At 42.0% G+C, this 19908-nt stretch overlaps 1 protein-coding gene across 1 annotated transcript; it reads right to left on the reverse strand.

The window, feature by feature from the left end:
- Positions 1 to 7421: 7421 nt before the first annotated feature.
- LOC126473463 (uncharacterized) lies at positions 7422 to 15908 on the reverse strand. Its single transcript, XM_050100536.1, has 2 exons — positions 15654 to 15908; positions 7422 to 7790 (listed from the first exon to the last, which is right to left on the reverse strand). The coding sequence occupies exons 1-2, from the start codon at positions 15847 to 15849 to the stop codon at positions 7651 to 7653; spliced, it is 336 nt and encodes a 111-aa protein (XP_049956493.1). The 5' UTR covers positions 15850 to 15908; the 3' UTR covers positions 7422 to 7650.
- Positions 15909 to 19908: the final 4000 nt, after the last annotated feature.

The raw sequence follows: 19908 nt of genomic DNA on the forward strand, positions 1-19908 counted from the left end.
AAAAATGGCTGACATCGAAATAAGTGTCCAAGGAATAGAAAAGCAACTGGAATCACTCAACAGAGGAAAGTCCACTGGACCTGACGGGATACCAATTCGATTCTACACAGAGTACGCGAAAGAACTTGCCCCCCTTCTAACAGCCGTGTACCGCAAGTCTCTAGAGGAACGGAGGGTTCCAAATGATTGGAAAAGAGCACAGATAGTCCCAGTCTTCAAGAAGGGTCGTCGAGCAGATGCGCAAAACTATAGACCTATATCTCTGACGTCGATCTGTTGTAGAATTTTAGAACATGTTTTTTGCTCGAGTATCATGTCGTTTTTGGAAACCCAGAATCTACTATGTAGGAATCAACATGGATTCCGGAAACAGCGATCGTGTGAGACCCAACTCGCTTTATTTGTTCATGAGACCCAGAAAATATTAGATACAGGCTCCCAGGTAGATGCTATTTTTCTTGACTTCCGGAAGGCGTTCGACACAGTTCCGCACTGTCGCCTGATAAACAAAGTAAGAGCCTACGGAATATCAGACCAGCTGTGTGGCTGGATTGAAGAGTTTTTAGCAAACAGAACACAGCATGTTGTACTCAATGGAGAGACGTCTACAGACGTTAAAGTAACCTCTGGCGTGCCACAGGGGAGTGTTATGGGACCATTGCTTTTCACAATATATATAAATGACCTAGTAGACAGTGTCGGAAGGTCCATGCTGCTTTTCGCAGATGATGCTGTAGTATACAGAGGCGTTGCAGCATTAGAAAATTGTAGTGAAATGCAGGAAGATCTGCAGCGGATAGGCACTTGGTGCAGGGAGTGGCAACTGACCCTTAACATAGACAAATGTAATGTATTGCGAGTACATAGAAAGAAGGATCCTTTATTGTATGATTATATGATAGCGGAACAAACACTGGTAGCAGTTACTTCTGTAAAATATCTGGGAGTATGCGTGCGGAACGATTTGAAGTGGAATGATCATATAAAATTAATTGTTGGTAAGGCGGGTACCAGGTTGAGATTCATTGGGAGAGTGCTTAGAAAATGTAGTCCATCAACAAAGGAGGTGGCTTACAAAACACTCGTTCGACCTATACTTGAGTATTCCTCATCAGTGTGGGATCCGTACCAGATCGGTCTGACGGAGGAGATAGAGAAGATCCAAAGAAGAGCGGCGCGTTTCGTCACAGGGTTATTTGGTAACCGTGATAGCGTTACGGAGATGTTTAATAAACTCAAGTGGCAGACTCTGCAAGAGAGGCGCTCTGCATCGCGGTGTAGCTTGCTCGCCAGGTTTCGAGAGGGTGCGTTTCTGGATGAGGTATCGAATATATTGCTTCCCCCTACTTATACCTCCCGAGGAGATCACGAATGTAAAATTAGAGAGATTAGAGCGCGCACGGAGGCTTTCAGACAGTCGTTCTTCCCGCGAACCATACGCGACTGGAACAGGAAAGGGAGGTAATGACAGTGGCACGTAAAGTGCCCTCCGCCACACACCGTTGGGTGGCTTGTGGAGTATAAATGTAGATGTAGATGTAGACGTAGAAGAATGATGACACAAAAAAAGTCCCATAGCCGACAGTTCACCTAAAGCGAGCGAAGCTCTGTGCAACCAGTACAGCTTAATTCACACTCTGTCTCAAAACAGATATGTCATCATGTGTTCACAACAAAAACTGGCCTCGAGGGTGAGTACGAGCGGGATAACAATTACCGCTGCCGTCGAGATCTTAAGAATGGTACCAGCTGCAGAAGGCCAAATATCTTAAGTTTCTATACATCGATATTTCGATAAATCGTCTGAACGCTATCTATGTTGGAGATATATCGGAAATAAAATATCAATGTTTACGACGTATATTGTTTTCGATGTATGAAAAATTGAGGCTCATTTTAAAACTGAAACAGGGTTTGGGTTGTACTTAAATATGCTGTATCCAAGGTCCGTCATTGCTGAATTTGAGGCAAGTTTTCATCGAGATACAGGTTTAACATTTTCGTTGATTTCAGAATAATTGAAATATATATTGGAAGTTAATTACACCAAAACTACATTAATCCCGATAGCAGAGAGAAAACTGTTCTTCTAAGCTGGACACAATATTTGAAAATGAGAGACATTAAAACTTTTTTAAGTCCTGCTTAATATACCACTTCGAAGTTGACTGAAAGCAATAAAATTCTGTTTTATTTGGTGTGGATGACTTGTGTTATGACCGTGTACGTGAAGGACTATTTTCTGAATCCGATGAAGATAACTTCTCTGATAGCGCTACAACGAGGTTTTTAAAATCTGGTTAAGAGCTGTTGGTGAAGAATTAACGAAAAATACTTTTTTAAACGCTGGATACAGGAAGATAGATAGAGTAAGTGAATGTATCTGCTCTCTATCTTTGAATACCCTCTTAAGTTCCTTATGAACAGTAACAGACAAGTTGGAGGCCGGACTATATTTTGTAGGAAACAATATAGGAGTGGAGTTGTCGTCACTTTCCGGGGAGCAGAGCGTCAGCGTGGGTACAGACGTTGGTCCAGAAACTAGAGAGCTGCTAACAACGATTGATAAACAAAAAGTAGTTCCATCATGTAGAATTAGCACTTCTAATGCATCCCGTACCAATTCCAAAACTTCAGAATTCCATTTTTTTGCTCTCCTCTCGAACGAACGCTGACAGTTCCTGAGCATTTGATGCATTCAACGATGACTCTAATCTTCTTTGTACGTCATGTAACTATACTACAGCCTTAATGAAGTTGAAATTTATTTAACGGAATGAGTTGAAAACTGTGATTTTGTGTATGTTGTAGTCAGTAAAAATATATATAGAAAATATAATTATGAAGCCCAGACATACCGTAGGAAACTGTCAATATTATCGATGTATCTGTGTAGGAATACCAATATTATTTCTGTAAAACATGACTTTTTCCGAATGGCGTTGTATCGTTGCCATCTCTAACACCACCACACATCACCCGAAAACATATCCTGTGCCTTTGTTATGGATGGCCAACTTTATGTCAGGAAATATCGCGCTGGGCTAGTGCTAATGCCATAAAGTAACTTAGAGTGTTAGCAGTTTCTTCGTTCTCGACTACCACGATTGTCGCAATCAAGTCCGATGCCGAAATGGAGACAGAAGCGATCCAATCGTATTAGCGGGAGGCGCATGACGACAGCTGCAGGTGTTGCGGTCTGCTCTGGTAAGTTATTGCACTAATAACGATTGTTTTGGGCACTCCTCAACAATATTTTGACAGGTTGTCTGTCTGACGGCGAACGTTGAAAATAAAACGTTTCAGTTCCATTATGACAGCACTCCTGATGGTGGTAATACCAGGGAAGTTCTTCAATACTGCAATAGCTCACCAGCTGCTCAGAATTAAATCCAAACAAAAATGTGTTAGGCTTAATGGATAGACACCAACATCATTCTCAAAAATCACCTTCGACTGCGGAAGAACAGGTCATTGCCTAAACATGGATCCCAAATCTGCAAGAACTGATCCACGGAGGAATCAAGAAGACTCAACATATCGCGGCATTCAGTGATATATAGTACTTGGTGGTCAGATGTTATACTGAAATGTGTCCAGTGGTATGACTGTAGGAACCTGATATGTAGTTCCATCATTGAACTGCAGGCATTCTCGACGTGCACAGTGTTGGAATATGATGACTGAATCAGACAAGCGTCATCAGTTGTGTGATCGTAAGGTATGATTCTGCTCAGGTATCGTATAAAATAAAGGCTTCATCAGGTTGTAACTTCCCTAAGCTCTGTACCTGCATTCGAACTAATTAACACTGAACTTAATTTAGGGAATTCGCACTGAATACATACCTAGTTAACATTTCTCATAATGTGTCATAATTCCTAGATGTGCTTTCAGGACTATTGAAGAATGTTTAGTATGTGGAATCTCAGTCTAATATGCATTCATGCGTTTGAAATTGGAATTTTATTTAAGTTCTGAGAAATGCAGCCATACGAATTCAAACACATGGTCTGTGTAATAGAATAACTACGTATAACGCGTTACACACGCAGTAAAAATTGTTCAGCTCGTTTGTCTGATCTAATTCAGACAGTGAAGCGAAATTTCTAACTTTCTAAAAACAAAACAAAATTGTCTTCATATACTTAACAGTTAATGCTCTTCGTATTTGTATTACCTTCGCAAATTCTTGAATAATTCCCATAGTCCTCTAGGCCAAGTTGCGTTTTCTGAACGCGATTCGTCTGGTACTCTTAACAAGTCAAACATAAACATGCAGCTCCTTATGCTACTCTTTCCTAGGCGAAAATACGAACACCACTGTTCTCTAAAACGCTGATTGACCATCTTTTGCAACCAACATATCTTCATATATTGTGATAGTAATTTTTCGGAATACATTTCAACAGTTCTGATTGGAAAGTGGAACAATCCTCCAGAAGAGTGACTATTAGCTGTGGAATATTTGAGTGTGGTGGTTTGGCAGTTGCATTTCATTTCCAGAACGTATCCGTACTCACATTACGTGACATTAACTACACGAACATTTCGGGGATTCTCAATAAAGAAAGAATGGAGAATTACACCTCGCGTAGCAGAAGGAACTACAGAGAATCTCGTTTCTCTCATTTAGATCTGGCAGAGAGACATCTAAGGTTACTTACCTGGTAACAGCGCTTTCCGCAGCGTGTGTTCGATGGCTGGATGAGACTCAGATACCGGCATATTACAGTGATGAGATATTTGACAACCAATACTAGTCCAGAAAAAATCATTTGCACTGTCAATATTTTGGGCTGCGAACAAACAACCCTTGAAAAACAAACACTAGGCATTATTCCTCTCTAGATTTTACTGTGTAACCCACAAGATTAATTAAGAAATGTTGAACGACTTTTTCCCAGTTCGTAAAGTAGCGGAGAAGGATCGGCTCTATGTCTGTAGCATTACTGAGAGCTGATGTACCTCGGAGGGTGGTTTTCATATCTAGCCCCTCCGCTCCTTTCTGTCCAACAGGAGAAATTGGTGAGCGGCAAGAAACTGTGTACGTTTGAATACTTAATAACATCACAGTGGATACAAACCAGAGTTGAACAAGAGAGACCAATAAGAAATACACTGAAGAGGTAGAGAAATTGGTACACCTGTCTAATATCGTGTAGGGCCCCCGCTAGCACGCAGAAGTGCGCAACACGACGTTACATAGACTCGACTAATGTCTGAAGTAGTGCTGGAGAGAACTGACTCCATGAATCCTGCAGGGCTGTCCGTAAATCCGTAAGAGTACAACGGGGTGGAGATCTCTTCTGAACAGCGAGTTGCAAGACGTCCTAGATATACTCAATAATGTTCATGTCTGGAGAGTTTAGTAGCTAGTAGAAATGTTTAAACTCAGAAGAGTGTTCTTGCAGCCACTCTGTAGCAAATCTGGACGTGTGGGGTGTTACACTGTTCTGCTGGAATTGCCCAAGTCCGTCGGAATGCGCAATGGACATGAATAGATCCAGGTGACCAGACAGGATGCTTACGTACGTGTAACCTGTCAGAATCGTATCTATACGTATCAGGGGTCCCATATCCCACTGCACAAGCCCCACACCACTACAGAGTCTCCACCAGCTTGAACAGTCTCCTGGTGACATGCAGGGTCAATGGATTCATGAGGTTGTCTCCATACCCGTACAAGTCCATCCGCTCAGTACAATTTGAAACGGGACTCGTCCGATCAGGCAACATGTTTCCAGTCATGAACAGTCCAATGTCGGTGTTGACGGGCCTGGGTAAGGCGTAAAGCTTTGTGTCGTGCAGTCGTCAAGGGTACACGAGTGGGCCTACGGTTCCGGGAGTCAATATCGATGATGCTTCGTTGAATGGTTCGCACGCTGACACTTGTTGATGGCCCAGCGCTGTAATTTGCAGCTCTCGGAGATGCTGTGTCCCGTCGCTCGTGCGCCGATTGTAAGCCCACGTTCAGACTAACTTAAACCTTGTTAACCTGCCATTGTAGCAGCAGTCACCGATCTAACAACTGCGCCAGACACTTGTTGTCTTACATAGGCGTTGCCGACCGCAGCGCCGTATACTGTCTGTTTACGTACCTCTCATATACCTGAATGCGCATGCCTATGCCAGTTTCTTTGTCTCTTCAGTGTATTAATTAAAGGGTTACAGTCAAAGTGATGCTATCTATCTGACGGCTTTAAATTCTGTGCGAGGACATATACGAGGGGAATTGTTAGAGACGGGTAACATGAGCCTCTGTCCACACAAATGCTCCTAGGGTGCGAAGGAAGAATGGGCATGTCTGACTCCTCAGCCAACACTTGTGTCATACTGTAGGATCAACGGGTAACTAAGCTACCTTCATTCATAGCCCAAAGACCGCTCGTGTATAAACCTTCCTGCCCAATCGACGATGTTTCGACAAGACCTCGCCCCCTGAGACGGAATTTCAGGTAACTGATTGCAATTAAATGGCTGTGCAGGTCGATCTTACCTTTCAATCAGAGAGACATTTTCAACTTTAACTATGGATTATTCACATCGATTCCTGTGTTCTTACAAATTCCTCTGGACTCTCAGCTTATTTCTTTACCGTACTTATGACTGTTCTTAGTAGTAAGGCTGTTAAGTCGTGACTTTGTATGTGATAGACCTCTTCTGTTCGTTATAACTGTATTTCAGCTACTGAAATCATTATGTTATAGTGATATACGATATTTTCAATTTGTAGTTGATTAATGGTTTTTGCTGCTTGTTTAACAGTATTGACATATCTGTTTTTATGTAGAACTGTGCCGACGACTTGTCTAGTAGTCTTTGCTACGTGTTGCTGGCAATGATGAGATGATAGCGAATACGTCATCCTTCAAATATTGAGGAAAGAAATGGTATCGTCTGCCCAGACAACAGAAAAAAGTACAGATTGCTATGTTACTCTCTCGCTAACTTTTTATCATGAGATGCATATTCACTGGTTCGTGGCGCGCCTGAAGTAAAGTTCTTGCGAAATTTCTGTCGACTCTCAATAAAAACGTACATAACCTGACTACGTTCAATCTTCTTGCTCGAATGTTTACTCACTTTGACGGAAATTAGGAGCAGTCTGACTGCCAGAATGTGTGATCTTTACAGGGGAATGTTTTCCATGTCCAGGTGAAGTTGTAACGGGAACAAATTTTCTAGAGGAATTGTTTCAAATCGGTTTCGAACTGTAATAGAAGGTGAGAGCTATGTGAGGGAACACCAAGGTCGAATATAAAATTTGGATTCTTGGTTGTGTTGGGTGTGATATATATATATATATATATATATATATATATATATATATATATATATAGATATTAACACAATAAATTTATGTCAGTAGCAACTTGCAAGTTTAATGACAGGCAAATGTTAAATGTAGATGCTTCGTCTTATAACGTATAAGGCCTACTGTATTTCATCACGAATTTGGAAAATGACAATGTCAAAGAATTACATAAACACTTCTATAACGTTGTTGAAAACAAAACCAAAGAATAATTTCGGGAGACAGGAAGTTTTTAATGTGGTTAATCTCTAAGACCCAAGCGGCGGGCGTCAGTGCGGAAGTTGCAGGCTGGAGGCTGGCTGACGTTTCGGCTGCAGAGTGCGCCGCCACGCTCAGGCCTTGTGCACCTTGGCGGCAGCTCGGCCAGCCTTCTTGGCGGCTGTCCTGGCTTTGGCCGCCTTCCCGTGGGCTGCAGTCCTCGCGTGCGCCTTTTGTTTGGAACCGGCACGGACCGCTTTTCCTGCCCGGGAGCCTGAAATACAGTCATACATAATTTTTAAACACAAAACAATTAACATTTTCAAACCGCAGAAATGGAGCTTAAAATTTATTACTAGAAGTAGTAGTTGGACTCACTATACGAACGTGTTTTCAGAACTAAGTAATCTTTCTGCACCAAGCACAACAATTACAATAAAAATTCCGTTTGGATCAATAGCTTGGTGGAACTCTTTTTGTTGGCTGCCTCTTCGTCGACATTCATTGTTACTAACATCATTGATAGATGAGGGCTCGATTATACACAGATATTCCGTAAAGGAAAAGGAGTAAGACAAGGATGCTGCCTATCTCCTACTCTTTTCAACCTCTACTTAGGCAATATGATTGACCAATGCTCATTAGGTGACAAAGGAGTAGAAATTGGAGGAAGAAGAGTAGGGTGTTTGAGGTTTGCTGATGACATGGCCCTTCTAGCCACAGGGGAAAAAGAATTACAGGATTTGGTGGACACCATTGCAACTAACGGAAAAAATATGGAATGAAAATTAACACTAATAAAACAAAAGTATTGGCACTAGGAGGAAAGAAGGAAATAAAAATTATGCTGAATGGAGAAATACTAGAACAGGTGCAAAATTTTAAGTATCTTGGAAGCAGGATAGACACCGACTGGAAGTGCACCACAGAAATTAAAACAAGGATAGCAATGGCAAAAGAGGCGTTTTATAAGAAGAGGAGAATTTTCTGCAGCGATCTGGACAGAGAACTCAGAAAGAGACTCATAAAATGTCTTGTATGGAGTGTTCTTCTATATGGCCCTGAAACATGGACTATGAGGAAAAAAGACAGAGAAAGACTGGAGGCTTTTGAGATCTGGACATGGCGGACGATGGAAAGAATAAGTTGGATGGACAGAGTAAAAAATGAAGAGGTACTGAAAGACAGTTACTAGATGTAATAAAGAGAAGAAAAAGAAATTGGATTGGGCACATATTAAGAACGAATGACGAACTGATAAAAACGGTTTTAGGTTATGTAGAAGGGAAAAGGAAGCGAGGAAGGGAAAGATTCCAGATACTGGATGACATGATGGACGGTACAACATACAGCAGACTTAAGAAGGAAGCAATGGATGGCAGAAAATGGAGAGGCAAAGGACCTGCTAATATAGCAGATCACTGATGATGATGGTTCCGTAATCAGAAAGGGATTCGGACACGCGACATTTTGGTTTCCACGCATGCGCTTTACCACTATACCAAGAGGCCAAACATGTGCATCATGTGAATTCATGTACTCTTACGGTGTGTGTATTGGGGAAAAAATAGTAAGAATGTGATTAATAGTTGTATGGAGGGCGTGCCAGGACGATAATTTGAAGCAAGTAGTAACCGTGGACTCTAAAATGCATTCTTCAGGAGCTATGAGTTCGCGCTCAGTAGGAGAGCCGTTTCACATTAGCGAAGATGAACAAGTACTCGTAGTTCTTAAGGTGCGCACTTCAGAGTCCATGTTTACTGGAAGTTTTTTTCTTGCTTGGATGCGTACTACCACCTCTCAAGATACAGAAAGCATAGAGCTTGCAGTAGATGAGATTCATCTCACAGCATTGAAATGAACAAATGCTCACAGCTCTTAAGGTATGCATTTTAGAGCTGTTGTGTACTGGACCCTTCTGCTTCGAATGACCGTTCGTGTCATATCCCTGAATACTGACCATTCGTCCAGGTACAACCTGTATCTGAACATGCGAAAGAGCCTGCTTGGACTTTGCCAAGGAAAACAAAAAAAAGCTCTTTCAGAATTTTTTATCAGCGATTAAAATTATATAATTGGGACAAGTAAGTGAAAGAGATAACTAAAATATATTTATTTAATTTATTTATATCAGTCAAAACGTTCCGCTTCAATATTGCATAAGACGCAATTAAAGATAACTTGGAGTAGGGGTTAATAATAAACAAAGTGATTGCTAGTGCATAATACTCAAGCCTCACAATTTCTCTGTTATACATCTCACTAATCACGAGGACTTGCTCAGTTTTTTGGAGGCAGAAAGGAAGGCAAGGAGATGAAGCGGGGGCGTAGTGGCGTTGTCGTTGTCCTAAAATCATCGGCAAGTGTTTGTGGTTGTGTGCAGCAAAACGTGTGCAGAACTAAATGAACAATGCATAATTATCTTTTATATTATTAAATTTTTGAAGAATGATAATTTGTTCTTCACTAAACTAACTTGTTCGTATTACGCACTTACGTAAGAGACCCATACGATACGTATGACAGATTGACGTTGTGTATTCAGGTAGGATCAATAGAGCAGCTAGATAAGAGCAACGCAGAGCGTTACTTTTCGTTGGGAGACTGTCTACTCGAAGAGAGAGCGTGATGCTCAACGAACTCCAGTGATAGATCCTACAAGAAAGGTGTCGTGCTTCAGGGAGAGGTTTACTGCTGAAATTTGGAGAGCTTACGTTTGTAAGAAGAGTTGGGTGACATATTACCTCAGTCCACATACGTCTTGTGAAATGATAACGAGTAGAAATTCGGAGAATGTAGATGTGATAACGAGGTTCACCGACAGTCATTTTTCCCACGCGCGATTCATCTACATTTATACTCCTGAAGCCACCCAACGGTGTGTGGTGGAGGGCACTTTACGTGCCACTGTCATTATCTCCCTTTCCTGTTCCAGTCGCGTATGGTTCGCGGGAAGAACGACTGCCGGAACGCCTCCGTGCGCGATCGAATCTCTCTAATTTTACATTCGTGATCTCCTCGGGAGGTATAAGTAGGGGGAAGCAATATATTCGATACCTCATTCAGAAACGCACCCTCTCGAAACCTGGACAGCAAGCTACACCGCGATGCAGAGCGCCTGTCTTGCAGGCTCTGCCACTTGAGTTTGCTAAACTTCTCCGTAACGCTATCACACTTGCCAAATAACCTTGTGACGAAACGCGCCGCTCTTCTTTGGATCTTCACTATCTCCTCTGTCAACCCGACCTGGTACGGATCCCACACTGATGAGGAATACTCAAGTATAGGTCGAACGAGAGTTTTGTAAGCCACCTCTTTTGTTGATGGACTACATTTTCTAAGGACTCTCCCAATGAATCTCAACCTGGCACCCGCCTTACCAGCAACTAATTTTATATGATCATTCCACTTCAAATCGTTCCGTACCCATACTCCCAGATATTTTACAGAAGTAACTGCTACTAGTGTCTGTTCCGCCATCATATAATCACACAATAAAGGATCCTTCTTACTCTGTATTCGCAATACATTACATTTGTCTATGTTAAGGGTCAGTTGCCACTCCCTGCACCAAGTGCCTATCCGCTGCAGATTTTCCTGCATTTCGCTGCAATTTTCTAATGCTGCAACTTCTCTGTCTACTACAGCATCATCCGCGAAAATCCGCATGGAACTTCCGAAACTATCTACTAGGTCATTTATATATATTGTGAAAAGCAATGGTCCTATAACACTCCCCTGTGGCACGCCAGAGGTTATTTTAACGTCTGTAGACGTCTCTCCATTGAGAACATTGGCGAATGGATTAAGAAAAGGGAGGGGGATTTGATGGTTGTACCCTCTGATACGAATCGTGAAGTGGCTTTAGATTATAGATGTAGATTTGTTAAGACACGGTCCTCAGATTGTGGAGGATGGAGGTTTACGTTCTGTCTGGCCATCCTGATTTAGATTTACTGCGGTTTTCTTAAATCATTTCAGGCAAATGTCTGAATGACTTCTACAACTAGCTCACGGTCGACCACATGTTCTGCCATTAAACAAGTGTCTGTATAATACTTTACTTTATACCAGGTGTAACCGGTAAAAGTGCAGATATTTTTATATGAGGTACCTTAATATGTGCACAGATCAGTGTAGCACTCTTTTTTTCTCTTTGTCGAACAGTCTTCCCTCAAACACGTCCCGTAATTTACTTCCTGATGTTTTCTACGTGGTCATAACTGCACCACTGAGTAGACTACGCCTGTCAGTATAGATTATTCTTTTTGCTTTCATGTGTCCATACTTAAACACCTGACCTGCCGCTTATGAGAAAATAAACATTAATACCTTGCGCTTGCCTCATGTACTTGAAAGTACTAATCAACGTAAGTAACAGTTGTAATTATTAGTCTGCAAATGACTTAAATTTCTTTAGTATTTACATAACATTGTTCAGTCGCCGGTAGAAATATGTGCACGTACGCCCATTACACCCTGGAATTGACTTTTGTCTCCGTGGTATTAAGCTAACAGAATCTATACCACTGTAAATTAATCATTGGACAAATAAATTACCTATACTGATATTGAGTAAGCCAGTCTCGGAAACAGCAGAGTTCAGCACGTCGATAAACTTACTTGCTTGGACAATGCGTAGTGCAGCTGTGTAACGAGTTGTGACGAACTTGGATTCGAATTTCATACCAGCTCAAACAGCTGGAGTAAACTAGCCAGTCCTCTGTCTCCCCTAAAACTGAAGCCAAACACTCCACTGTGTCAACCACCTTAAGAACTCCGGTCTCTAATCACCTCGTCTCATATTCTTTATATCTCCACGCCCTCCGTGTTCTTTCGTCCACCATCCTCCGTTTCTCCTCCCAAATCATGAAATCACTCCGCAGTCCTAGCCATTTTATCATACGTAGCTTACCCTTTCTCTTCCTTTCCTTGGATAACTCAAATCATACACATATCGAACCACCTAACTCTCCCATCTCTTGACCCTTCCGCTTCCCGCGCCCGGGTTCCCGGGTTCGATTCCCGGCGGGGTCAGGGATTTTCTCTGCCTCGTGATGACTGGGAGTTGTGTGATGTCCTTAGGTTAGTTAGGTTTAAGTAGTTCTAAGTTCTAGGGGACTGATGACCGTAGATGTTACGTTCCATAGTGCTCAGAGCCATTTGAACCATTTCTTGACCCTTCTCAGAACTCATCCCACGTCCTACCTAATCCGATTTGGCTCTGAAGTCCGTCATTCAACAATTATTGTTAGGAACGCACGGCACCATTATACTAACTGGTTTCAAGACCAAACGCGTCAACAATATTTCATGAACATTAGATCATCGTTTCTCTCCCTATCAAGGTATTGTTAACTGTTCACCCAAAGACTATAAAGCTTCAACATGGCGGTTGCTAGCTCTCCCTCGTCCCATGCACCTACCATGTGAGGAATTTAAATAACGGATGAAAATACTTTGATCCACTCTGTTGACAGATTAACAAACTGTTATTTGACGTACAGATTAGCTTTGTTGTGGATTTTACGTATTTGGTAGCGTGATTTTTAAATAATTCTTATTTTAATTCCTACTCGCCTGTTGCTTTATATAGATTAAATAAATACGTAATTCGTAGACGGGTAGTGCACACTGTTTTTCCCCTACCATCGGTTAAGTGTCAGATTAAGCACACTGTCATAATGGATTACCGAGTAGCGTGATGTGTAAATGTCACCATACTGGCGAGCTCATAGCTTTCAAGAATAGTGTTAGAATAGAGAAAGAAGGCAATTAAAGGGGATAATGTAATGACTGTTTTTGATAAAATGACCTACCAATATAACTACCACTGATTTGAGGAAGAAATAAAGATAATTATGAAAAACATAAGCAGATAACTCATCCTCCACATGCTGGAGACGGAAAGTTAGCTATACCGGAAATAATAGTAAAAGCATAGCTTGGCAGTAATTTTGTCTCGAAATGGCCAGAATGCTTGTCGGGAGATTAACTAGCATCATTCTATTCATAAGTTCTGTAGGAAGGCGATGTGTGTTGTATCTTCCTGCCAAATCGGAGTTGGGACATTCTTGATGTTATCCGAATTCTGAGGTTCTTGTCAACCACATTATGTTTTGCGATGTCCTTCTCCATATCTTTCGAAAAACAATGAACTCTGCTCACACTTCAACGTCTTCTTTCACAATGAACTTTGATCACACTTACTCTGCAAAATCTGATGAAATATCTCGTCGAATAAAATATTTAGCGTCTAGTGTTTTAGAATCTCTAACACAGCAAGGATATAGTCTTCAAGAATTTGTGTGGACGTGTCTGTGCGGCGAAGAAAACGTGATTCGACAAAAGAAATGTACTGATATACTGGATTACTCATAAACAGGGTAAGAAGTTTCTCAAACAATCCAATGCAGCAAATGCATTGTGTGGAAGTGAAACACGCCCAATACGGAGCAAACGTCTTGCAGCCGCGCGGGATTAGCCGAGCGGTCTAGGGCGCTGACGTAATGGACTGTGCGAGTGGTCCCGGCGGAGGTTTGAGTCCTCTCTCGGGCATGGGTGTGTGTGTGTTTGTCCTCAGGATAATTTAGGTTAAGTAATGGGTAAGCTTAGGGACTGATGACCTTAGCAATTAAGTCCCATAAGATTTCACACACATTTGAACATATGAAACGTCTTACATTGCTAATCCTTCCTGTATGTTCAGTTGACCAGTGAGAGGTACGTAGCCGGTTTTGTCACTCCATGGAATTGGTTATAAGCGAACACACAATGCTACGGAATGGCTGAAAAAGCACAGCACCACTGTCAATGCCTTACTAGAAGAAACCGAAACGTATCTAAGTATAGTAATGGAGGATAAAAAACTGTCACCTATAGGTAGAAAGTTTTTGGTACATCATCGTAACTGCGGAGAAGGCCTACACAACGCAAGAAGTATCTATAAACCAAAACGATTTTCGATACTTCTTGTAGACTGCAGTGCGTTGTCGTGATTAATCTTGGGTGGTCACTTAAAGGTATATGACATGTTTATAGTGCAGTATTTGAGAGCTGATTTCGAGTAGTGTAGAGCAATCTAGCGGTGGTGGCTAAGCTGGTGCATGAGAAATTAAATTTCTCACTACAAACTAGTCATTTACCTAAAATCATATCTTTAGCAGGGTCTTGCTTTCTCGTGGTACCTTACGGTGAGCTATGACAACGTTATTCTGGGAAATACATACGCAAGAGTTTCAACACAGAAAGTTACTTTGAAGAAATACATTTTAAGAATATGTCGATGGCATATTGATATCGGAGGATCAGCCGAGGACGATGTCACCACTTTGTTTCAATGTAGGTTAAGAATAAGTTATTACTACCTCCGATTTTCCTACCAAAAAATACGTGATGTAGGTAACTATAACGTAACTATTATTATACACGTGTCGGCTCACAGACATTTGCAACACCGGTAGTACAAAGCACATACACATTTAGTATGAAGAAAAAGGATGTTCGCATAACTCCAACAGTAAAAAAAGAAGTTAATGCTTGTAGAATAATTCGGAAGTAGACTTGAAAATGAATTATAAAAGAATCTAAAATAATGTAGCATCAACATTTCGATAGGGAAATAAGAGTAACAAAGAATAACCAATTGGCGTTTTTATATTTTGTGCAATAGGAGACGACGAATAGATCGGCATAAAAGCAAAAGGGAGAGAGAAAGAGAAAGAGAGAGAGAGAGAGAGAGAGAGAGAGAGAATTAGCGTCATGGAGTGCTTTGAAAACTAAGTATGTGATTTGGCTGAAACGGAAAATGTATTGTAGGGTTCCGTGTATGACAGTATAGTGTGAGGTTTTGATCCTAAACTTACCCATAACCTGAGAGTTTTTCAGTGAGTAGTGGAGTGATGGATGTTGAAATTTACTAGGACGGGCAGGAAAACAAAAATAAAAGAATCAACGAACCGAATGGACTGTAGAGGTGGGTAAGGGTAAAGGAAAAGAAGAAGAAGAAGAAGAACAGGAAGAAGATCTGCCCCACCTGATATAAGGCAGTATCACTTTCTCTTAGAATCATACGGCTGATTCTTACGTGAGAGATAGTTATTGTCAAAAAGTTATTGTGTTATTGTAAATAACATACTGGCTGAAGTGGTTTCTGTAGCAGCCGTAGTCTCACTGTAGTCGTCGTCGTCTACTTCATCGGCTGTGCATCCATCACCGGCAGCTATTAATGAGTCGTCGACGTCTGTACTGTCATCGTCACTGTCTTCAGCGAAAGCGTACGGTGCAGAGAGCACCAGCAACAAACAGGACAGAGTGACCAGGACGTACGACATGATGCAGCGTAGCCGACGCACTTTCTGGGCGAGCTGGTAACACGACGAATCCCCGACGACCGACACCTGCTTACATAGTTGTCCAGTATGCAAAGGAGGGGGCTTATCTCAGAGCAATACTTTCAAGGTGACGTAAAGTTCTTAGAACCTGTCCAACGTGATATACTGAGCGAATGTCATCAGCGTAACCCACCCTTATCTCTCGACGCCTCCTGACGTTAACGAGGTTCTAGAAGCAACACCTTTAATTTAGTCTTTTCCCTGACAACGCAAACTTTCGCACACACTTTAAGTGCAGACGTAAGTACACAGAGCATGACATTAGTCAAACGCGGGAGACATTACGCGAAGATCGAATAACACCACCATTAGCCTTGACAATGGCGTCATTTCCGCGAGGAAAACAGGTCACAAGTTTCTTCAGCTATGCCATATCCAGCCGAAGTCTTCCGTTTCTGGTTTCTATAGAGCAACCAACCGCTGTTCCAAATAGTCGCACATACTTTCTTTGGGATTAAGGTACATGGAGAAGCAGCAGGAAGCGGCCACCTACAATATCTAAATCTAGGTACATACTGCGCAACCCACCGTCCGGTTTCTGGCGGAGAGTATCCTGTACCACTACTAGTCATTTCCTTTCCTCTTCCACTCGGAAACAGAGAGGAGAAACGACTGTCTAGATGCCTTCGTAAGATCCCTAATTTCTCGTACCTTATCTTCGTCGTCCTTACGCTAAACGTATGTTGCTGGCAGTAGAATTGTTCTGCAGTCAGGTTCATATACCAGTTCTCTAAATTTTCTCAACAGTGTTTCTCGAAAAGAACGTAGCCTTCACCCCGGGATTCCTATTTGAGTTCCTGTACCATTTCCGTAATATTTACGTGATGTTCGAACCTACCGGTAACAAATCTAGCAGCCCGCCTCTGAATTGCTTCGATGTCTTCCTTTAATCCGACCTGGTGCGGATCCCAAAAGTTCGAGAAGCATAAAGAATAGGTCGCATTAGCGTCCTATATGCTAAACCACTCTTTCTTACAAATCCCAATAAACCGAAGTTGGCCATTCGCCTTCCCTATCGCAGTCCTAATATGCACATTCCACGTCATATCGCTTTGCAAAGCTGCGCCTAGATATTTAAACGACGCGACTGTGTCAAGCAGGACACTACTAATGCTGTATCGGAAATTCATGTGTTTTACCCTAATCATCTGTATTAACTTAGATTTTTCTACATTTGGAGCTAGCGGTCATTCATCAGAATGACTAGAAATTTTACCTAAGTCGTCTTGCATTCTCTTACAGTCACTTAACTTGACACCTGTGCGTACACCACAGCATCATCAGCACAGAATCAACGATTGCTGCCCACACTGTCCGCCAGATCATTTATGTATACATAAAAAAAGCGGTCCAGCCACACTTCTATGGGCCGCTCCTGATGATATGCTTATCACTGATGAACACTCATCGTCGAGGACAATGTGCTGGGTTCTATCATTTAAGAAGTCTTCGAGTCATTCACGTATCTGGGGAACTCTTCCATATACTCGAACCTTCAGTAACATCCTGCAGTGGGGCACCGTGTCAAATGCTTTTAGGAAATCTAGAAATATGGAATCTGCCTGTTGCCCTTTTATCATAGTTCGCAGTATATTGAGTAAGAAATCAACAGCCTGATTCTGTTTACGGTAACTTCAACGAGTGGGGCCAAATCATGGTAAATAAACACTTCCAAAACATCAAAGAATACTGCGGTTAAAAGACTCATTGGACAGTTGGTGGACTCGATGGCTTGCGTCATGTGAAAAGAAACAAATTCGCTGCTCCTCGGACCACACTGCACGTCTCAAAACGTTCTAGGGGACTGATGACCCCAGCACTTAAGTCCCATAGTGCTCAGAGCCATTTGAACCATTTTGAACCAACCGACTGGCATACAGATACAGTTTTCACCACCATGACCTGCTTCAGCCGTAGAGGGTCATAAGACCACCTCGTACCATTTATACGCAATAAACAACTCTCAAAGTTGTTAGCATGCCCTTTTAAAGAGAGACTAAAATGTTGTCCGGAGGATTTATGACAATGTTATATAATTACGTCTTTCATATCAATATACGGGTTGCATCATGTAAAAATTCCACCGCAAATGTTGCAGGAATGGAAAGTGCCATTGACGTGTCGTTTTCACAGGGTGGGTTTGTAGCCAGGGGGTCGTGTTGTTACCCAACAAACAATTTGTAATAGTACTTAGAAAGTGCAAACATACACTTTTTTAAAAAGGAACAGTGTCTACTGACATTAACAGACTAAAATAGGGTAAATTAGAATGCCAGTGGTATTTTTTGCAAGATTCTAGTGCATGGCGTTTACGATGTATCGTGTTTTGAAACGCTCCCACAGCGACACTTTTACAAAACCTGTGATAGCAAACATTAAAGAACAACACAAGTGCATACTCTGTTTGCGTGGATTCTGACCAGTACGAGACATCTGACCGTCGTAGGTTGTGTTCAAAATTACCACCGGCAGACACAATACGCGCTTACAGTCCAGTGTGGAACGACTGCTGCACACTTGTAGCATTTCAGACGAGGTGTCCGATATCAGAGGAGCCAGCAGTGATACGTCGTTGTATATCATTGGGTATAGTTGGTAAGTCCTTATAGGCAGTGTCTTCCAGCATTCCGCACACACACAAACACACAAAAAAAGTGTACAGGCGTCAAATCCGGAACGGGCCGGCCAAGGTACAGATTTTCTGCGTTCAGTGCATCAATTTGGAAACAATTCATGAAGGCATGCTGTAGTAGTTCGTGCACTATAGTCTGGACAGCCATCCTGTAGCTACCGCAGGTTCCTTAGTCTGTGAAAACCAACCCCTTGAGGTGATGTTTAACTACCTCACATCACACGTTTACACCCCATTGACACTGGCGTTCCACCCTATAAAACCAACAGGGATTGTCAACGGACAAATAGTGCATGTTTCGGCAGTTTACCTAGCCATTATTGGCAAATGTGATCTCTAAAGAAGACACGTGATACATATGGAGTATCCTGTCTTTACGCCCATGTACAGAAGTTAACACGATTTTCATAATCGTTTCCATGCAGCTCTTGATGGAGAGAGATATGATACAGATGGAACCTATGTCAATGGAGAATATGTAGGTTATTTGGCTGACTCATGCCGCTTCCTCGTGGGATTGTGTGGGAGCTAACGTGTCTTGTTTCCTTCTGTTACGTTGTCTAGGTGCTATACCACTACTTTCACATCACTGATTGAAGAGTTTGATAAATATTTGCCGAAATGTTTAACGTCTATTGGGATATCTTGCTACATACACCGTACAAGAACGAACTGCATTCTTCCTACGCTCCCCATACACCATGAGCTTGTCTGATTTTTTTGCATTGGTAAATCCCGTAGTCCACTCACGACCTACTGCTTGGACTGTCACTCACTCACCAGCATGCCGCAGTAGACTGAAGGAACACACGAGGACACTGTAAGAAAATAGCACACTGTAAGCAAATATAACCACATCGTACCTAGCAACTACGCAGGTTAAATCCCACAAATAAGTGTCGGTGCGGGAACTTTTCAACATACGATATCTTGTAAACGACTCACACTATAATCCTGTAACAAACACCACTGCGCCGCGCGGGGTAGCCGCGGTGTCCAGGGCACGTTGCCACGGTCCGCGCGGCTCCCCCCATCGAAGGTTCGAGTCCTCCCTCGGGCATGGATGTGTGTGTTGTCCTTAGCGTAAGTTAGTTTAAGTTATATTAAGTAGTGTGTAAGCCTAGGGACCGATGACCCCAGCAGTTTAATGCCATAGGAAAGTACCACAAATTTCCAAACACCTCTGACATTCTAACTTATCCTACTTTTTGTTTGCTGATGTCAATAGGCATTGTTCCTTTTAAAAAATGTGTTCTGTAAAAAAATAAAAAACATTCTAAGTATTATTACACTCTGTTGACTGGCTAACAATACAGGCTCCTGGCTACCAATCCATTCTAGGAAAACCGCACATCAGTAGCACTTTC

Source organism: Schistocerca serialis, chromosome 1, assembly GCF_023864345.2.
Source record: "Schistocerca serialis cubense isolate TAMUIC-IGC-003099 chromosome 1, iqSchSeri2.2, whole genome shotgun sequence".
Taxonomy (NCBI): Eukaryota; Metazoa; Arthropoda; class Insecta; order Orthoptera; family Acrididae; genus Schistocerca; species Schistocerca serialis.

Excerpts from the sequence above, each read along its gene's own strand:
- LOC126473463 (XM_050100536.1), bottom strand. The coding sequence starts at position 15,849 with ATGTCGTACGTCCTGGTCACTCTGTCCTGTTTGTTGCTGGTGCTCTCT. Across the intron at positions 7,791-15,653 it reads TACAGAAACCACTTCAGCCA|GCTCCCGGGCAGGAAAAGCG; the intron begins GTATGTTATTTA and ends ACTGTATTTCAG.